At 32.0% G+C, this 22,115-nt stretch overlaps 1 protein-coding gene across 1 annotated transcript; it reads right to left on the reverse strand.

Annotated features, from left to right (window-relative positions):
- Positions 1 to 15,270: 15,270 nt before the first annotated feature.
- LOC143573882 (CAAX prenyl protease 1 homolog) lies at positions 15,271 to 21,810 on the reverse strand. The gene is made up of 14 exons (XM_077058653.1): positions 21,777 to 21,810; positions 20,899 to 21,046; positions 20,746 to 20,830; positions 20,533 to 20,628; positions 19,532 to 19,597; positions 17,193 to 17,291; positions 16,839 to 16,952; positions 16,630 to 16,740; positions 16,482 to 16,544; positions 16,286 to 16,378; positions 16,086 to 16,199; positions 15,769 to 15,840; positions 15,601 to 15,666; positions 15,271 to 15,440 (listed from the first exon to the last, which is right to left on the reverse strand). Exons 1-14 carry the CDS (start codon positions 21,805 to 21,807, stop codon positions 15,324 to 15,326), a joined length of 1,275 nt encoding a protein of 424 aa, XP_076914768.1. The 5' UTR covers positions 21,808 to 21,810; the 3' UTR covers positions 15,271 to 15,323.
- Between the last annotated feature and the right edge of the window lie 305 nt (positions 21,811 to 22,115).

Consider the following 22,115-nt stretch of genomic DNA (forward strand, 5'->3'; position numbering starts at 1 on the left):
CACAAGTAAGTCCTGTCATGTCTCGAATGAAAGGTTTGTCAGTTTACTGGCACTAAATCCAACGTTCAACCTTAAAGCCTAAAAATTTTGCGTTTATAAAAACTTTTGATCAAGCACTAGGGGGTTGGAGTCAAATTGGGGTGATCTGGGGAAAGCCAAATACGCTTTGAGAAGAGATAGGAGGCATCACAGGTCCATGAGTGATGTCCATCTAAGCTTTATGCCTAACTGAACCTTAATCATATCACGGATGCAATGAAAATCATGCTAAGTATGTTATACCTGCTATCAACCTGTCTCTTATGTCATAATAACGCTGAACATGAATCTTTGTGACAGCCTCTTAAACGATATGATTCCATGTTCGGCTCTTTTCATAAAAGGGCAGCAGTTTTTCTAAGAACTGAAATTTGATCCCGACTTTATAATTTAAAGGGAGTAGTATTTCACTACTGTGTGGATTTATTTTTCTTTTCTTAGTTTTATGTTATCTTATTTATTTTGTTTGCTCTTGTCTAAATTTCTTTTCAAAATTACTCTCCTCGAAACGTTTGTGTAAATTAAGCTTAATTAATTTTGGGCTTGGAAAGATTTGGGTTATTTTTGGGTCATGTCTCTAGCTGGGCTGTCCTTATTTTTTTTTTGGCTTGCTTTGAGCCCATTATAGATTTTTCGGCCAGCTTGATCTTGGTATAAGTAATGTTTAAAGGGTTTCTTCTTTTCACTTTTTTCAAAAAATCAAACTCTCTAATCATCTTAGCCGAGATCTTCTTTCCTAATCATCTGTGCCAAGATCAAAACCCTCTTCACTAATCACAAGTTAAAGTGTCCTTCTTTGACTAGCAGGTACTGGACATGGTCAAATGAGATTTATGTGCCACTGAGGCTTATTTTGGTGTTGCCATAAACTGTTTTCATGGATGGTTTGATGAATTAATCATTGGATTTATGAGTAATTAGGGTTTTGATGGGAATATTAGTGTTGTTTTGAGGTTTTCGGCTTATGTTCTGACAAGTTAATGCATGTTTAATGGAGGATCTTAGGGATCTCGGTGGGTTGAGGATGATTACACGAATTCCAAGGTGGAATCCAAGGGGTTCTCTATCCCCAGCTATCAAAGAAGTTCTCGGTTGACTTTGGTTGACCGAAAACTCCATGTTTTGATAGAAATCATTGTTCTCGGTCTTGACCGAAAACACTTGTTCTCGGTTAAATGTTGACCGAGAACCTCAGTTCTTTGACTTTTGTTGACCGAAAACCATATATTGACCGAGAACTCACCTGTTAACCGAGATCTCTCCATTTGGGCCTAATTCTCACTGGTTGGGCCCAGACCTATTCTATGTTGTGAACTTGGGCCGTCTAATATCTCCTTTTGGTTTTAATAAAAGATTTGGGCCATAGACTGATCTGGGCTCAAAGAAAATTCTAATGAAAAACTGTTGGATACTATCAAATTTAATTTACTATTAGTCTAACTTGACTCATTTGGTGCAGAAATGGCTGACCAGAATACATTAAAAGTCGTTGAGTCGCATAACATGGCTGGATATTTGTATGATCCACCCATGACTCACAAGGAATTCAATGATATGATTTTCGGACTCAACACATGCAGGATATCTCACGCACTATGAGAAAGTCCTATCATTTGCAAGAAGATGATCACAGATTTCTGGAACAATGCCGCAATTACCCACACATACTAGACGGAGTCATTACCATAGATTCCAATATACAGAAGAAGTCAGTTAGCATCACTGAGGCGATTGTGAGAGAGGTGTTATTGTTTGGTGATCATCCTGATTATCCGACGGAGTATTCTCCTGCTGATGTCACAGAGGTTCTTACAAGGATGGGTTACGAGGGCACCTATCCTCCGCCAATTAAGAAACTGTTCCACCCATATTGGAGATTCTTGATTCACACGTTTTTCACTTACGTGTCCGGTAGGAAAGGGGGCTCTGATGAGATTAGTCACACTCAGATGTCCGCTATCGTTGCTCTGATCATGGATTGGAATTACAATTATTCCAAGTTTGTTTTCAATGAAATGATGAGCAATCTGAAAGGGAAGAAGAAGGAAATGTTTCTTATGTATCCAAGGTTCCTGCAGATGATTTTTGATTCTCACTTTCCAGATATTGTGAAATCTGTTGATACTATGGATATGAAATCTTTGGGACCGAGCACCTTTGGGTTGATGAAACAAAATAGGAAGGGGGCCAAGATCGTCTACTATGCTCTGTTGAAATTCGGACGATTTGCTGAGACAGAAGCTGAGCCTGTTTTGGCTCAGGTTGCTGATGAACATGCGGTACCAGCTCAACCGCGTGTTGCTACTTTCGAGATTTCTGATGATGAAAATGATGAAACTGAACACCGTCAGTCAGATACCCCTCAAAGTACTAAAAATTTAAGTACTTTGGAAGCTGTAAAAGCCTTATTACAGTCAACTGCTCTGAAACCTCCTCAGTCTGTTGCTGAAATTGATGAAGGAGACACAGCTGAAGATCCAACTGCAGACCTCGGTCCTCGTAAACGAAGAAAGAAAGATCCGAGTCCTGGAGCGCTGATAAATGAGTCTGAAACAACCATTACACCAACAACAAATGAAACAACCAATCCAGTTCAACATTCCACTCAACCTGAGACACCTGCTCCAGAAACACAAGCTGAACAAGATATACCTGCTGATGAGCCATCATTTCATGATTTATTGACTAGTGATTTTGGTGATGATTTTGACTTTGATACAGATATCCCACAATTCAACACTGGTGATCTTCCCTCCAGTTCATCTGGCCCAGAAACTCTGGGTCAGTCAAGCGCCAGTACGTCAAATAAAGTAGCCCAGATTCTGGTGATGCAGGAAACTTATCTTCAAAATAAAGGTAAAGGTGTGGTTCTTGAAGATGCTCCTGTTGATGTTCATGCATTACAACGTCGGGTTTTTGAACTCGAACAAGATTCGGTAGTCAAAGATGTTCATATTCAGGAATTGGAGGCGGGTAATTCTGATAAAGACTCCAAGATTAAAGAACTACAGTCCAACATGGGAGAATTAACTTCACTATATCTTGACTTCCAACAAAAGCTCTTTCAAAAGTTTGGAGATGAATTTAAAGGCAGTGATGACGTAGCTTCTAAAGTACCCAATGTGAGTCAAGGTGGTAGTTCTACTGTTTGTCCTGTTGAAAACATCAATGACTCGGAATCCCTGCAACAATATTTAGATGCTCCCATGTCTCCAAAGAAAAATCTGACAGAATTAAGAAGAATCTCCTTGAAAAGGGAAAGAAAAAGCTGCCGGTAATGAAAAACTCAAATTAGAATGTGGAATCGTCGGATCATCCAGACAGGTTTGTTATTGAATTTCAAAAGGGTTTTAATGCTAAATATGGGGATCGATCGGGAGTTCTGTCATGGGGTTTTGATGCGGATAAAAATATGTGGTAGGTGAAGAGGAAGTCAGGAGTCACTGAATATTATAAGAAGATGAAAGATTTTGGTTCCTGGACTAAAGTATACTTGAGTGATCTAATAAATTCTCCTTTCACCAATCCGACGAATGATAAGCGTGGTATAGATTTCTGGAATTTTCTAAGAAGACAAGTTGATAGAGGTTTTCAAAGTATGCCAACTGCAGAGTCTTTTCTAAAGAAATCCAAGGGAGTCTAGGATCCGAGGACTGGAAAAACTATGGTTAACGTCATGTGGCCAGCAATAAACAAGGCTACTCATATTCCTGTTCCTGAGAGGATTCCTGATGGCACTTTGGATAATATGAGATTCTGGATATATGATAGCGTCACTGCCACTGTCGTTATTAAGCTGAAAAAGGGAAAGGGCCAATACCGGTTTGTTGAACCAAGAGATTTATTAAAGCTGGGAGAACGAGACATCAAGACGCTTAGTACTTTTCAGATTGTTGCGGATTTGATTTTTGAGATGGCTGCTAAAGAATTCACGAGTATGGTAGCTACTATTATCTGGTGCAAGTTTTGGGCGGGTGCTTTGAAAGATGCTGACATTGATTACATGGAGCATGATTAAAAGACCAAGCTACAAACCAAGGGGGAGATTGTTGGGCCTAGTTTTGTGGTTTGAGCTTAGTTTGTTCTATTTTGTCTTTGTTTGGGCTTGGGTTCTAGTTTACATGTGAACCGAGAACTACTATTGAGTTCTCGGTGGGCTTATGGTTGTTTTGGGCCGTCTATCTAGTTGGTTCCCTATATATAGATATGTGATGTATAGGGTTAAGGTTGTTCATTCCTAGTCAATAAGTGATCGAGTATTGTAAGTGCTTAAGCACTCGACGTATTCAATAATATACGTGTGTTTTGAAGCAATTCTGTGTTATTCTTTATTGTTATATTGTGTTCTTGAATCACCGAGTATAGGTATTCCGCACCTATACTTGTATATTGATATCATAATTGTAGTGATCCAGATTCGGGACTTACAGTTATGAACCTTAGTATATCAATTTCATTAACTATTGATAGTAACCAACAGGAAACACAATTAAATTGGTAAAAAGGGATTAATCAATATACAAAGATACGAGTTTGAATACCTCGAGAGAAATAGAGGGACTTGTGGAAAGTTACTGGTAATGGGAAAAACCTCAAGGATGTAAAAGTACGGACTAAGTTTTTAGGTTTATTAAGTCGAAAACCTATTTTTGGCGGTGAAAATTTTATTTTTTGTGCTAAAAAAGCGCCTTAACTAAGGGATAATAAAGAAACAGAGTTGTATTTGGGCCAGATAAAACGATCCAAACTTAAATCGTTTTAATTAAGCATACTAGATAAAACGATCCAAACTTAAATCGTTTTAATTAAGCATACTAGATAAAACGATCCAAACTTAAATCGTTTTAATTAAGCATACCAAATAAAATGATCCAACTTAAACCGCTTTAAACAAGTGTGTTAAAATAAAATTAAAATACGTATAATTTTTGAATAATACCAAATAAAGCGGTCCAACTTAAATAAATTTAAATGACTTTACCTAAATAAAACGGTGTTATTAAATAAAGTTAAAACCGTTTTAAATAACAATTTTGAAATTTTAAAACCGTAGTATTTGTTCTTCTAAATACTAACCGCTTTAAATGGTATACCTTATTTTTATATGAGCTTTTACAACGGTTCTTACTAAGACGATTTATAATAAAACTGTTTTAAATGAGTAAATTGCGTTCTTGTTAAAGGTGTTTTCTGTAGTAGTGATATTTGACTTATAAGTGATAACAACCTAAAAGGAATAGTGATAGGGCAACAATCATTGGAATGAAGTCCTAGAATCCGAGTAAGTCGGTGTGAGGTGGGCCCGATTGTCTAAAGAGGGGCGGTTTAGCCCATAGTCACATGGATCTCTCAACTGCCCACGATTTGGTACATTGTACCAGAGCGATCCGAAATGAGCCTACCCCCCCCCCCCCATCGTACCAAATTTTAGAGACCTGGCGAATTGCGATCCCGTTCCACGTTCCCGTACCGGATCGAACCGCAAACCATGTGACTATGGTTTAGCCACCATGAGAAAGTTACGGTTAATTAGTTTTCTTGTTTACCAAGTTTGGGTTACTCTATATATAGGTCATTACCAAGTAGGGTTGTCCAAAGTCCAAACGGCTTGCTCAAAAAATGCTCGTTGGATTTCGATTCGGTTTGTAAAGGAGCAAAGGTACGCTCGGTTTGGTTCGATTGGCTTGAATTAATTAATTGATTACACATACACTCATATATAAATAAAAAGTTTTTTAAACTTTTACAAATTTTCTCTTATTTTGTCAATTTCATATTTTAATTTGTTAGCTTTAAGTTTTCCGGTTATTAGAAGTCTGTTTACATGCATATTATATCCAACTTTAAACTACTACACGTTTGTTTGTTTAAAAGCTACTAATTTGTTTGCAGGCACATGATTTCCAACTTCAAACTTGTTTCTTATTGAAAATTATAAAGTGAAAAAGAAATAAGTAATTCTCGGAAATTGCTCGATACTCAAATAAAAAAAAAAGCGTAGTTCGATTTTGGCTTGGTTTGTAATGAGCCTATTGGCTTATAGTACCGATAATTGTTGCAATAACGAATTCTGGTGATGGTCGACATCCATGTTAAGTTGTATATATATAACACCGTGAGATGAGAGTGTGATGGTGAAGATGGAGCTGAGTTATCACTACTAAACTTCCTGAGTTATCACTAGTAGGATAAGAAGCATTTCACATTTCACATTATTATTATTACTAGGTTATTAACCTGTGTACGACACGGGTGGAAATATTGAAATTTTCAAACTAACACGTATCATTTGAAAGGACAACATAAGTTGTTATATGTTATTCAGGATGACAACATACTTTAAATTGTAAATAATATTTGTACGAAAACAAATGATTGTGAATACAAAGATAAACCAAAATAACATTTAAATTACAGTGAAAATATAATCAAAAGTTAAAAATGTAAAATACATAAGCTATTAAAAACACTTCCTTATAAACAATATTGATTATTTATTTGTAACTTTGTCTTCCTTTTTTAATATAAGAAGTTTGACACCACTCTTCGCTCTTGATAAAGCTACATAGAGTTATTCATGTGTAAACACCGGGTCTCTGAGATATATGTCAACTCTTGCTAAAGATTGACCTTGACTTTTATTAATGGTCATTGCAAAACAGACTATAACTGGAAAAAAAAAACTACATTCTCTTCAATTTAAACGTAAGTTTCTTATCTGAAGGTATTACACCATAACGATTTATATAAGTGCGATAACCAGCATTAGTACCTGAAATAACTTTTACTTCAACAAAACGCATACCCAAATTAATTACTCGCAATCTAGTTCCATTACACAAATCGTTCTTCTAATCCATATTCTTTAGTAACATTATTGGCACATCGACTTTTAGAACCAATCTATGAATCAAAATAATTTTGGTTTTTCTGATTTATTTAGCATAATGTGTTTTTTAAAATTTTAGTTCAAATTAAAATATAAAAATATAATTATTATGGTCTTAATTAAAAACCAAAAAATTGATTTTTTTTATATGGAGCACAACTAAATTTGTTAATTTTGTTGCTAAGTATGGAAACAATATAAATTGAGTAAACCAGATATAAGTAAAAAAAATAATTGTGAAATATCTTTGCGTCTCTAATTAACATAAATTTATTCGTATACACATCTTAATTAAAACATATATTTTAATTGGTTTTAAGAAAATAAAATAGTATGGATAACTGGAAATTATGTTTCCTATCAATTCTAAAACAGAAAATAGAAAAAAGAAATATGTAAACATACATTAAATGTTATTAAAAATTCGTTTATTAAAAATGTATAATGTAGTTAATAATAAAAATATCAAAAATCGTTTATAAATTTCTGTTACAAGTGCCAAATTTTTAGGTAATAACATATTAATTTTTATTTACTATATTTTAGAGCATTCACATCAGGTCCTCTAAAAACTTTGTGAGAGAAATCTCTAAAAAATTTTAGAGAATGGTAAGTGGTTGTGAATAGAGAAGAGAGAATATTTAAAAAGATGGGTAAATTTTAGTAAATTTGGAAAACCACTGTTCATCCTCTATTTATTTTTTAATATATTTGAAAGTGGTTGTGATGGAGGAGAGAGAAAAGATAATGATAAATATGTAAAAACAATATTATTTAATTGTATATGAGAGAGAAAATATAGTGTTTTTTAGTGTAATTATAGAGATGGAGATGGAGAATATGATGTGAATGCTCTTACTTAATAAAGAAATTATACTTTAGTGTATTAACGCGTTTAAAATAAAATGTTACCGTTCAAAATGTTAATAAGTAGTTCTCTTGGCGTTGAAGCTGCACGTTTACAAAAAATATGCATACTTAAAAAATTTTAAGGGTAACTAAAAAATATTAAACTGACTAACCGTTTGAAATCTTCTTATTGGAAGGCATTGATTGACCAAAAAGTACGTTTTCTTTAATTTTGAATATATCTGTAATAGAATATAATATGGTTAGCATATGAAAAAGATGAACATAAATATAAAAACAGAATTTTATAGAGCATGATGTTTCAATTTTGTTGACTTAATGAATGATTTTAATACACAAAACAGATAAATTAGAAAACCAGGAAACCAATTAGGTTATTTATATTTGATGTTCATAAATATATTAAAGACATGATAATTAGAAATATTACACAGGAAACAACAATAACACAACTTACTCTACTGGATATGAAGACTATCGGCTAACTTGAATCCACATAGATGATCAGAAATTCATTTATGTAAAAGTATCTAACCCACCAATATATTTCTAGAATAGTAGTCCATGTTACAAATGGGTTGAAAGCATATCAACAACCATATATATATATAGACAACCATAAAATTTCATAACTAACATATTAACCAACAAAAATATTTAACATAAATTTGTAACCAAAATATTAAACATTTAGATTGTATAAATAAAAAGGTAATACTTACACAAACTTACTATACACCAAAACTAAAAAACAAATGAATATATGAACATGTTATAATCATATTAGCCCACCATTAACTTCTTCGACATTTCACAAACAAAAAAAGTAATTTTGCTTCACAATCTAAAAAACAAAATAAACCATAGCAGCTTGATTAATATACAACTAAAGTTTTTAAGGTATTATGAGTTTCATTTCAACATTAATAAATAAATAAAGATATATTTTATTATAAATTATTTTGTAATTAAACTTTTGTTTTATTTAGATTCAAAGACCTTTTAGTTAAATGTATTAAGTTAATTTGAAGTAATAAAGGTTTATTATACTAATTTCACTAATTAAGACTAATATATAGATAATTAAAATTAAACCGGTTAATTTTAATTTCATTACATATAAGTCATTCTCAAATTAAAGTGACTGCAATTTAAAGTAAATTATGTTTCAAACTCTTTAACAGCATTACGTTATTTAAAATAAATTTCATTATATAACTATTCTTTCAATTGTATACATTAATCTGGACATTTATGCGTAATTAAAAATTGTTCAAATATAAAAGATGGAAACTTTGTTGAGATTGGAGACTATTAAAAAGTACAAAAGAGTTGTTAAATTAAGGTAATTAAAAACAGAAATAAATAAATGTGTAAATGATTGGAATGTATCATTAAAATTAAAGATGATGATTATTTAGCATTAATAAGCAATCATAGTGAATATCTAGGATTTTTTAAAAAATAAATTCGAAATAAGTAATTAACAACATATTAAATTGGTCAGATAGATTAATGGGTATTTAATACAAAACATATTAGCTTTTTAGTATAATCAAAAGTAAATTATTTAAATTTCCAGTATACATTAAATTTGTCATTTATGCTAATTAAAATTTGGTCAAATATAAAATATGGAAAGTTTTAATACATTAAATTTGTCATTTAATACAAAACATATTAACTTTTTTAGTTTAATGACATTGAATACTATTAAAAACTACAAAAGATTGTTGCAAAAGTTGTCAATTTCGGTTTTGTAAAAACATAAATAAATAAATGTGAATATTATTATAAAAAAATTTCCATTTTTCTTGGAAATTCAGTAACTAAACAATATACTGTTAATTTTTTTAATTATCATGAAATTATTGTCAACACTTTAGCATAATTACCTTATTTAACAATAAATTTCATTATATAATTCTTTTTTTCATTTTTATACATTAATCTTGACATTTATGCCTAATTAAAAATTGGTCAACTATAAAAGATGGAAAGTTTTATTTTCTGTTTACTTTATTAGTTTATTTTTTAAATTTAGCCTGAATAAATTAGACAAATTGGTAATTCTTGACATTTATTCCTAATTAAAAATTGTTCAAATATAAAATATGAAAAGTTTATTGAGATTGGAGACTAATAAAAATTACAAAAGAGTGTTCAAAATTCGGTTCTTAAAAACCGAAATAAATAAATGTATAAATGATCGGAATGTATCATTAAAATTAAAGATGATGAATATTTATCATAAATAAGCAATCATAGTGAATATTCTAAGATTTTTTAAATATAAATTTGAAATAAGTAATAAACAGCATATTATATTTGTCAAATAAATTATTGTGTATTTAATATAAAACTTATTAACTTTCGAGTATATTCAAAAGTAAAGTATTTAAATTTTTAATATACATTAAATTTGCCATTTATACTAATAAAAAAATTGGTCAAAATATAAAAGATGGCAAGTTTGTTGACATTGAAAACTATTAAAAACTTTAAAAGATTGTTGCAAGAGTGGTCAATTTCGGTTTTTAAAAACAAAAAATAAATAAATGTAAATATTATTATAATAAACTTTCCTTTTTTTAGAAATTTACTAACTAAACAATATACTATTAATTTTTTTAAATATCATGAAATTATTGTCAAAAACTTTAGCATCATTAACTTATTTAACAGTGAATTCATTAGATAATTCTTTTTTCAATTTTATACATTAATCTTGACATTTATGGTCTGATGAAAAATTGGTCAAATATAAAATATGGAAAGTTTTTATTTTCTATTTAGTTTATTAGTTTATTTTTTAATTTGAACAAAATAATTTAGACGAATCGGTAATTCTTGGCATTTATGCATAATCAAAAATTGGTCAAATATAAAAGATTTAAGGTTTATTGAGATTGGAGAATATTAAAACTAAAAATGAGTGGTCAAATTCGGTTCTTAAAAATATAAATAAATAAATGTATAAATGATTAGAATGTATCATAAAAATTAAAGATGATGAATATTTTAAAATAAATAAGCAATTATAGTAAATATCTAAGATTTTTTAATTATAAATTTGAAATAAGTAATATACCATATATTAACTTGGTCAAATAAATTAATGTGTTTTTAATACAAAACTTATTAACTTTCAAGTATACTCAAAAGTAAATTATTTAAAATTTCCCATATATATTAAATATGTCATTTATGCTAATTAAAATTTGGTAAAATATAAAAGATGAAAAGTTTGTTGAGATGAATACTACTAAAAACTAAAAAATATTGTTGTAATAATGGCCAATTTTGAATTTTAAAACAGAAATAAATAATTGTAAATATTATTATAAAAAAACATTCCATTTTTTGAAAGTTCAATAAATAATTGTTAAAGCTTTCAATATAAGATTCAAAAAATTTTAACACAGAAAAAATAAAGATTGTTATTCATATAAAAATGAATTAATTTATATGAATTATCTAAGCTACATATAAAAAATGATAGAAAATTAATAATTAAAATACATTAGTAATGACCAAAACAAACACAACCAACTTACTCTACATCAAATACTTTTTCCATGCAATTGGCCAATCTACCAATTTGGGCCGTCATAAACTAAAATTATTAAAAATAAAGTAATGTTAGATATACTGAACTATTAAAAAACAAATTAGTAAGAATTATCAATGAATGTAATCGGAATAATTAGCATGATAATTTCGATAAGGAAATAAATCAACAATATTTTCATATATCTCAAGACCTTCAACATGTCTATTGAATCTTGGAAGGAGTAGGTGGAACTTTGGTGACTCAGTCCTACCATGGCTAGAGCTAGTCTCCAAATCGTCCTTAAACTGTAAATATGAATAGAGGGAGCTCTCAACATATAAAAATAAAACTGTAAATATGAACAGGACGTTTGTTTATGTCCATTCGTTTAATAAATGAACAAACACGAACAAGAATATTCGTTCCTTAAGTTAAATGAACAAACATGAACATATGTCACGTTCGTCCATTTATGTTTGTCAATGTTTGATAATATATTCATTTAAAGGTTTATATATATATATATATATATATATATATATATTATTGGTATAACATTTTTTTAAAACATACCTTATATGCCACAGTCAACATTCCCCATTTAACCATTTCGCTTTCAGTTTGTGTTAAAATTTTACGAACTTTTAAATTTTTGTGTTAATTATGTTTATGATAGCCATGTTAAGTATGCTTGGATGATTATGTTTAGTACCTATTTGTTTTTTTTTTTTTTTTTGGATCTGTGTAATGATTGTGATGAAAATGCGGAATTTATTCTAAAATGAATATTAAAATGAATATATGATCATTTGTATTCGTGAGGCGTTAGTTTGCGATCATTTATGTTCATGAGCATGTTTATTTTCTTAATGAACAAACACAAACGTACCTGATCTTGTTCGGGTTTCGTCTGATTCATTTGTAGCCCTAACCATCGCACTATTGGCATCGCCACCTCATGTTGTAATCTTCATCGTCAATACCTACTGTTGTTGTCAACAGTGGCGGACCTAGAAATTTTTTTCATGGGGGGCGGAAATTTAAGGGTTGTCTAGCTATCGTTGCATAATAGTTATTTCCGGCCTTGTTCAGGTTGAATCATATCGAATTTCTTGGGAGTTTAAGAATAAGATTCGCCAAATTTACTATTGTGGAATCGTTTCTATACTAAATCAAATTAAATAATTCAAATCTTACTGATTTGCATTCACATCAATCACATTATCAACAAGTTACCATTGACCGATGAGATAAACTAATTTTTCTAATGCCGCTAGAATGATATAAACATAGATGAGTTAAATGACACTCATATATTAAGTTCATTACGGTACAATAATTATTTTTAACAGTTAACATAAATTAAGTAAGACCACAAAATAAGAAAATCAACTCAAAGAAAATAAACTTAAAATGAGAATTTCAAACCAAGAAAAAACCTTTATATTATTATTATTATTATTATTATTATTAAATTTTCACATAGAAGTAATTGAAGTTATGATAATCTGACAAGGAAAATTGCGCCACTCAATGTTTTTGCTTGAAAACACTATTTTTACTTTTTAGTTGGCTGGTAAAATTACAAAAACACCCCTCATTCCAAAGTTAAAGTAGTAGGTCATTTCTTCAAAATGATTCCGACGTCTATTCATCGCACCAGTCGGAAAATAACCGGGAGTTGTGAAAGTTTATCAAAATAAGAGGTTATCTTTTCAAGAGTTGGCTTCAAAAGTTCAACTTAGATGGGATGATATAAAAAAATTTATGGGGGGTAATCTGGATTTTTGCACATATATAACACTAGTAACAAAAAAAGTTAAGGTGGGCGGCTGCCCCCTTGGGACACCAGTAGGTCCGCCCTTGGTTGTCAACGACATAACCACCTCCTATTTCCGCCATCATTATTATCATTGTCGTGTACTGTTTAATTCACCACATAAACAATCATTTGAACTGCACTCAAGAATTGCATAACACCATAATTACCTTTGTAAACGTTTTAAAACAACATAAATATAACGGATATTGGTTTTTAATACTTTTAACTTTCACTCATTGGACAATAACACTCCCAACTTACGATTTGTCTCTCACCACTCCCAACTTGTAACTTGTTTTCTTCCATCACTCCCGAACTTAACGAACCCTAACTCCGTTAGATTTTTTGCTAACGTGGCATGTTTTTGCTGATTTGGCATGCTACGTGGAAAATACATTATTTAAAAAAAATAGAAAACCCAAAAACACAAATACTATGTATACACACACAAATGTCTATGTACACACACAGATATATATATATATATATATATATATATATATATATATATATATATATATATATATGTATATATATATATATATATATATATGTATGTATATGCAGGCAAACACCACCACCGTGTACACCGCCACCGTCTACACCATGACCATCACAAAACTCCACTTCCGGCCTATATTGTCAGCTTCACACCACCGTCAGCCTCACTGCCTTCATTACCAGCAGTGGTTGCTGCCGGAAAAACACGATGGTGGTGGAGGCGGAACTCGCCGGTCTCGTTAATCTTATTATGCAGTTCCATTACTTAATTTTATTGTCCTTTGTGTCTTTGTTGTTAAAAAATCATCGCCATTTACATGTGAATCTAACCAGTAATCTTCAAGTGCCGCCACCACGTGATTTCGGCGAGTTCTGCCGGTAATGATAGAGTAGCAATTCGAGGTAATAAACAATGTGTTCTACCTGTTTCTTTATTCCGATCAGAAGCCCTATGATAATGTATTCAAACTGTAAACAAAAGAATTGAATTTTAGCAAAGTTTGGTCTAGGGTTTGGTGGTGATGGTGAAGGCAGTGGAGGTTGGCGGCGGTGGAAGAAAGAGGCGGTGGTGGAGGCCGATGTGATGGTGTAGACGATGGTGATGGATTTTTGGTGGTATTTGTAGTAGTGTGTATATATGTCTATTTGTGTGTGTGTGTGTGTAATATATGTGTTTTTTGTTTTTTTTAAATAATGTATTTTTTCCATGTAACATGCCAAATCAGCGAATACATGCCACGTCAAAAAAACTAACGGAGTTAGGGTCCGTTAAGTTCGGGAGTGATGGAAGAAAACAAGTTACAAGTTAGGAGTGGTGAGAGACAAATCGTAAGTTGGGAGTGTTATTGTCCAATGAGTGAAAATTAAGAGTATTAAAAACCAATATCCCTAAATATAATTACTAAACTAAATTGAAATTAAAAATAAAAATAAAATATTGCTAAGGACAGAGGAAAAGTTTTTTAAACATTTAAAAAGAAAATACTAGATTCAAGTCCAAGAAAATGAAAAGAAATTTGCCTTAAAAATAGAATAAATAATAAAAGAAAATGAAATAAAAAAGATTAAATATATTTGAAGTAGATTAGTTTATCGATGCTAAATATAGAACATTTTATGGACAAGATGGTAATTTAACCCCTTTAAGATGCCCTTAAACAAGACGCCGTAAAAATTTTGTTCACATCATCTTACAATTCATCTCAGGTTAATATTCAAATGCAATTAATGTGAAATCAATTGAATAGAAGATTATTTAATTAATTGAATTTTTGTTGTGCAATCATAATACTTAGATTGATGAATTAACCGATTCATTATCAAATCAATCTCATCCACTGCCGCTTAATTTCAATCAGGCACGATGACAGAGAGAGATTACCGATGATGGTGGAGTGAAGTTACGACGGTGATGATGTAAATATGTGTAGGTTAGATATACATACAAGCAGTGGTTAAAACCAGATCAAGAAAGTAAAAACATGATACAACTGAAATGTTGATTGTCGAATCACAATCTACACGACATTTCTTACCTTTCACCACTCAAAATAATTCCAGGTCCAAAACCGAAGTTTCAAAAGGGTAAAGAAAGGTAATGTTGTGGTCTTAAAAACTGATTTAGCGTCTATTGAAACTACATAGTCTTGTTAATCTGCCTTCTTATCAGCTTCATCTATGGCAGCTAACCTTTCAACCAGAGGAGGGTGAGAGTAGTGATAAGCGGAGTACCAAGGATCCGTGTTCATCGCCGACAAGTTCTCTTCCTGCAAATTCATAATTCCATTAAAACTACATAATCAACTACTACATAACTTATATGTTAAACTATAGATCCAATCAAATGATTGCAATTCTTTTTTGGACAGATTGAGTAGAGCTAAAAGCCAACACTGTAAAGACCGAAATAAAAAAGAAAAAAGTTACCTGAAGTTTAACTAGTCCATCTCGAAGAGGTTTAGAATAACCGAGCTTCTTTGCAAAAGCATCGGCCTAGATGAAAAAAAAACATAATAACCAGAGTATCAGACAAAGCATACAGAGTAGCACGAAGAATAAAATAAGTTGGCGATTAATGTGATAAAGAAAAGTTACCTGAAACTCAAAAGCACGGCTTACAAGGTTGAGACCAAAGCTTACAAGATGCTGGATAGGAATTATAGTGTGCTGCAATTGGAAAATATATTATAGTTATAATAGAGTAACATTAACAGAACATCAACAGACCACAATAGCTGTGGCAATTCGAACAATATCGAGACGCATCTTAAAATAATTTATACTTATATATTATATAAGAAGATATTTCTGGTCAACAACTCACAGGATAAATCAAGTAGATTTATGCAATTGAAAACAGACTACAAACCCATATGCTGAATTCATAATATTTAGTATAAGTATCGCTGTACCTGAAATAATATGAGCCCGATGAGGACTGGCTGAGTATCAAATCCAAAACTCAAAAATAGATCTTTTGAGTTCTTTACAAGTGTATAACCTCCAAATTGCAAAAGTGTAAGAACCTGCAAAGTAAGCAAGTTGTCACCACCAAATGCATAAATTTATTTTTAAACATGTCATACCCAAAAACACACGCGTGCACACACACCTGAACAGCAACGAAGGAGTACATTGTGTGATTCAGTTTCCAGTGACCAAGTTCATGTGCAATCACAGCAACAACTTCTTCCACATTTTTGCACTATGTTAACCAAACAATAAAAAACATTATTTGTTAGGTACTTAAATCATATGATATGTTCATAGACCTATTTTATAGAAGGATAAAAACGTATAAAAAGTACCTGCTGTATCAAAGTATCATAAAGAACAATACGCTTGTTTTTAAAGAACCCATACATGTATGCCTGCAAAACAACAAAAATCATGTCAATACAAGACCATGAGATACAACAAACAGAACAATAATTGCAATTCAATAAAAATACTTACATTGCTATGGCTCGACCTTGTAGATCCATCCACAACAAATAGCTTCTTCAAAGGAAAATTAAGGGAAGAAGCAAGAGCCTCAATTTTTGTCCTGAGCTCACCATCTGGCAGCTATTTTTGGTAAAATGGCAAACAGTAATATTTTAAAAAAAATAGTATACTTAACTATTTAAGCAAACAAATAAAAGATTTAGGGTCAGAATTGTTACCGGTGTAAACTTGTTAAAAAGAGGTGCGATTAAAACTGGATAAATTGTCATCATCACAAGAGACAACACAAACATGAACCCCCAAAGATAAATGGCCAGATAAGGACCACCTTTCTGCAAAACAAAGTCAATTACAGAAAAAGTTACAAAATATATATATATATATATATATATATATATATATATAAACAAATAGAAAACTACAACTGTGCTCCCGAGTTACACTTAAGGAAAGAAAAAAAAGAAACCAAGAGAAAGAAATAAAGGTGTGTGTTCTGAGTTTTTTATAGGAAGGAAACATAAAGCTGTGTTCCCAAGTTCCACTCGGGAACACAGAAGAGAAACTAACAATACCTGTACAATTAGAATTATGGCAGCCACAATTGGTGGTCCTATCACTACAGCCAATACCAGACCCTTTATCATGTCTCGAATGAACAACCAAATTGTTTGCTGTAAGTTGTAAACATAAATATCAGTCACGAACATAATATCTAACATAAAACAAAGATATAACCATAAAAAAATAACTGATGTTGATAGGAATCATATTCTAGTTTTAGTCTTAATTGTCATTTGTCTATTTTGAGAGGGGGTTAAGTGAAATTATACTTTTATAAATAGATATCAATAGCCAATAGAGAAAGGGGAGTATGTTTATGTTTAAGATGGCATTGCCATGGCTCCCGCGTATGCGGTGAGAGAGGGCTCGGCCCTGGAATTATCTTGTAATCTTTCTTTACGTTTTCACTAATACAACCATTCTTCCTTTATATCCCTACTATCTTCTCTAAATTCAATCTATAATATATCAAACCCTACCATTGGTCCGACCTGCCCTAGATCTGCCGTTTTATTCTATTCAAATCATGGAAACCCTAACTCAGAATGCTCGATTGGATGTTCACGAAAAGCAGATTCAACAATTACAATCTGATGTTTCTGAGATTAAAACTACACTGAAAGAATTGGAGGTTGATCGTGATGAATCCAGAGAATTTCGAAAAGAGGTGTTGAATTGGATGACACAACGAGAGCAGACGACTGTTGTTGGGTCATCTAGTTCAGGAGGCAATTTCGGTGAGGTATTTACCTATTCTCGTACCGACTCTGTTTCCGGTAGGGATTTTGGTCCCAAATCAACTTCAGATGGTGTTATGTCTGGTGGTCTTCCGTCTCTAGTAGCTCAAATGGAAGCTCTTATTCCAGATCTGAAAAACGCTTGCGTGGGTATGGACATTTGATGTCGACTTATCTTACAGATTCACGTTCTTCAGGTTCTGATTCTATATTGCCGACGTTCTCTACTCCAGTTGTTTCCGTCATGTCCAAATCTGACAAAATTCCGGTTGATCAAGGCAGTTTTGTAGGTCCTTTGTTCAGATCTCCGTCATCTCTTCCTGATTCTCCATCATTATTAGCTCAATTGAGGGCTATAATTTTCAGATCTGAAGAAAACTCACTTGGCCACCGTCGTGTGATGTCGCATGGAGTTATGTCAGACGACTTACAAAGGAAGTTGGGCTCTGTCACAGTGTTGGGCCAGGGTGAGAAGCAGGTTATTATTGTGGGCCGGGACTCTCCAGAGTTAGGCCTGTTTTGTGAAAAAGTTCTTCCAGCCAGATTTGGCTTCAATATGGCTGCACCATTATACCCTAATTCTTCGTTAACTTCCTTAATTGATTCATACGTGAATCATATTGTTGCCCCACATGTTACCACCATTCTAAATCACCTACTACACCACAATCAATTGATGCTTCCGAAATTGAATGCTTTACTTCCTTCATCAACAAATAAGGATTCAGATTCTGAACAAGTTACAATCAATTATGGCGCCTCTGTTCCCAAATACACAGCTCCTGTTCGAGTTCGACTCAAAACTCAGATTCAGATCTTCGTTTTCGATCCTGGTCCGAATTCTATTAAGACGCCTTATTTTAGTCACATTATTTTCATCTGTCATCGTGTTTATACAGTTTTGTTGGAGTTAGGTCTTTCGGTTTTGGGCTATAAACTTGTTTTCACTCAGATTGTGCGCCATTTTGACCAACCTATGGTGATTCTGTTTCGTGATAAGCGGGATATCCAGAATGTACTGACAACCAGCTGGAATTCTCAGTTTTGGACCACTCATGCTGACCGGGATTTTTCTTTTGGCACGTTTGCCTCTGTTGGAACGTCATTTCCTACAACACTACACGATTTTCTTTGTTGGTGCAAGACTGCAAGTCAGGTTGCTGCGGGTGTTGTTGGTTCATATCATTTGTGGGTAGTGCATGGGCAGGGTCGACCACCTGAAGACGCAACCAAGACGATCTCCATGTTGGATTTGAAATTAGTTAGCCGATTCCAGTCTTGAGGACAAGACTGTTTTGAAGGGGGAAGTAGTGATAGGAATCATATTCTAGTTTTAGTCTTAATTGTCATTTGTCTATTTTGAGAGGGGGTTATGTGTAATTATACTTTTATAAATAGGTATCAATAGCCAATAGAGAGAGGGGAGTATGTTTATGTTTAAGATGGCATTGCCATGGCTCCCGCGTATGAGGTGAGAGAGGGCTCGGCCCTGGAATTATCTTGTAATCTTTCTTTACGTTTTCACTAATACAACCATTCTTCCTTTATATCCCTACTATCTTCTCTAAATTCAATCTATAATATATCAAACCCTATCAGATGTTTTATGGTACCTTGTTAAAACCATGTCGCTCCTCAATTACAAATGTTGAGTAGAGAGAAAATGGCAAGTCTGTTATCTGCAAAAAGTAAATCAGATAAAAATGTAAAACGGGCAGTAAAACACTAGGCTTGTGAACAAACCAAATGAAGCTTGAAACTAAACAAACAATCGAACACGAACAACTAAATGAACTGCGTTTCTTGTTTGTGTTTGTTCAATATGAAAATGAGTGTGTCCATGACTGTGTCCGTTTACATTCATTAGTTAACATGAACGAACGATTTACCAGTGTAAATGAACAAATATAACTAAACACAGATGAACAAACATAACTAAGCTACAAACAATTAAAAAGTAAATGTGAAAACAATGTGTTGTGCCTAAAAAGTTATCAAAACTATACTAAGTTGTAATAAGTCAAAAAAAATTTCATAAATATATTAACATATGTAAACATGCGAACTTAAACAACACAAAAAGTAGCAAACATAAATTAAGGTGAACAAACCTTAATGCATATAAATAATTGAACTTTCATGAACGTAAATGAACAAACGAGACGTGTTCATGTTTGTTCGTTTTAACTAAAATGAAAAACTTGTGTCATGTGCATTCGTTTATTAAATAAACAAACATAAGCGAACTTCCTGCCAAACAGTTTACTGAACACGCGGTTTGTTTACAGGCCTAACTAAACTACAGTCGTAAAAGAAGTTTAAAGGATACATTAGTGAGAACTAATTAATAAAAGTGAACATATAACTATGCAGTAATTAAAGTTCTGACAAATAGCAAATTCTAATGCATAAATGTGACAAATCAGTAATTTTTTTGTTTGTGTGATGACCTTCTGTTATAAATGCAACTATGCAATCCTTATAACTTATATTTATATGATAATAAATCTTTTGGCGTATAGTGATATACATGATATTGCTCTGCATTTCATATACGAACCAATATAGTATCATCATGTGAAATAGTGTTAGGATTTGAAAAGAACCTATGTACCTGAGACCAAATCATAACACCAGCTAGAAACACTAGTGTATGATATATTTCATTCTCTGCATCAAGGCCAGTGGATTCTAAAATACCACCTGATTTCTGTGACAATTTGAGAAACACAATTAAAAAGTTGTTAACAAAGCTACAAATCTATTAGAAGTTACAACAATGAAAATATTAAGAAGGAGCTAAGTACTAAATTACTAAAGTACCCACCTTCCAAAACCAAGGCAAAACACCATAGAGCAAAATCGCAGAGTCCATAGCTATTGTTACAAACTGACTAATGAAGTGAAAGTTACTGTAAAACAAGAAAAATAAATTATATAAGTTTTAGTAAGTGAATAAGTGAATATATATTTAAATTACCTTTTGTCAAGACTATAAGCTCTAGATTTTTCAAATTTCTCTTGACTAATAACCCCTTCTAAAGTTTTAGGAAGAGTTGGCAGCTTGAGAGCAGCATGTTGTCTCAAATCTAAGTACGTCTCAAAGATGTACATCAATATCATGAATCCTGGAAATTGATAGCAATTGTCATCATAAGAATTTGAATAATTTGTAATAAGAAGTTTATGGTAACATACAAAAACATTGTAAAGATTGCAGTTAATCAACCATGCGTATATATTTCAAACTAATACATCATCAAATTATAAACATCCCCAAAACGAGAATACTCAAAACCCTAGCAGAATCAGGATACAAGTCACAGAAACCAGAATACCTAAACTGCATTAAGTTTAAAAATATATGAATATGAATGTTTAAAGAATAACAACACAAATGTGGTAGCAGGACCAAACCAAAACCGTTGACACTGACCATTCTCGGTTAGCCAAATCAGATAAAAAAAAATTGTTGATTCACTAACAAGAATAAGACCCAGTTAGGTTCTGTTCTTTCACAGCGTTAACGTGCAAGCCACAACGCGCAAGTACAAGAAGTAACATTATTGAAAGTTGGAAACCTAATTAGATTGACTGGTATCAACAATAACAGAATAATAATAATAATAATAATAATAAAAGTTGGATCTGTGAAGCATTTATAAGACAACGGTTGGATAAAGGCAATGATTACATGCATAAACCCTAGGTAGCAAAGTTAATATTTCATTTCATCCAGCAACGAATAATCGAATCAATATGAGTATAAATTAACAAGAGTAATCGAATAAAACACTGGTACTGAAATGAATGAACAGAAGCACGTAAATGAAGAAATTGAAAGTGAAAGAGATATACCGACTACAGCTTCCATGTAAGGAAACGCCATGACTGATTTTGGTGTGTGAGTATGTATGTATGGTATGGGAAGTAATCAATTGAAGAAATGGAACCCTAGAGCATGAATCAAGTTTCTTGTCTTATTATATATCGGCGGCCTGTTTTTAAAATTCATATCTTGGTTAACCAAAAATTATCTTATTCTATAAAATAAAAATAAAAAAATACTCTTTTATGTTTTATAAGTTTTTTAATCCATAAACCATACTTTATGTTTCAAAACCCTATAATGTTACGTCCTTTGACACAAATTCAATTAATTTTTATCGTTAAATCTAATCATGTGTAAAACACATT

This window comes from Bidens hawaiensis, unplaced genomic scaffold (assembly GCF_021521415.1).
Source record: "Bidens hawaiensis isolate Kalapana, Puna unplaced genomic scaffold, B.hawaiensis_p1.1 tig00026669_1, whole genome shotgun sequence".
Classification (NCBI taxonomy): domain Eukaryota; kingdom Viridiplantae; phylum Streptophyta; class Magnoliopsida; order Asterales; family Asteraceae; genus Bidens; species Bidens hawaiensis.

Coding starts and splice junctions, on each gene's coding strand:
- LOC143573882 (XM_077058653.1), bottom strand. CDS start 21,807: ATGGCGTTTCCTTACATGGAAGCTGTAGTCG. Junction 16,545..16,629: donor CAAGGTCGAGCCATAGCAAT/GTAAGTATTTTT, acceptor GTTGTTTTGCAG/GCATACATGTATGGGTTCTT. Junction 15,667..15,768: donor GCCGTGCTTTTGAGTTTCAG/GTAACTTTTCTT, acceptor TTTTTCATCTAG/GCCGATGCTTTTGCAAAGAA.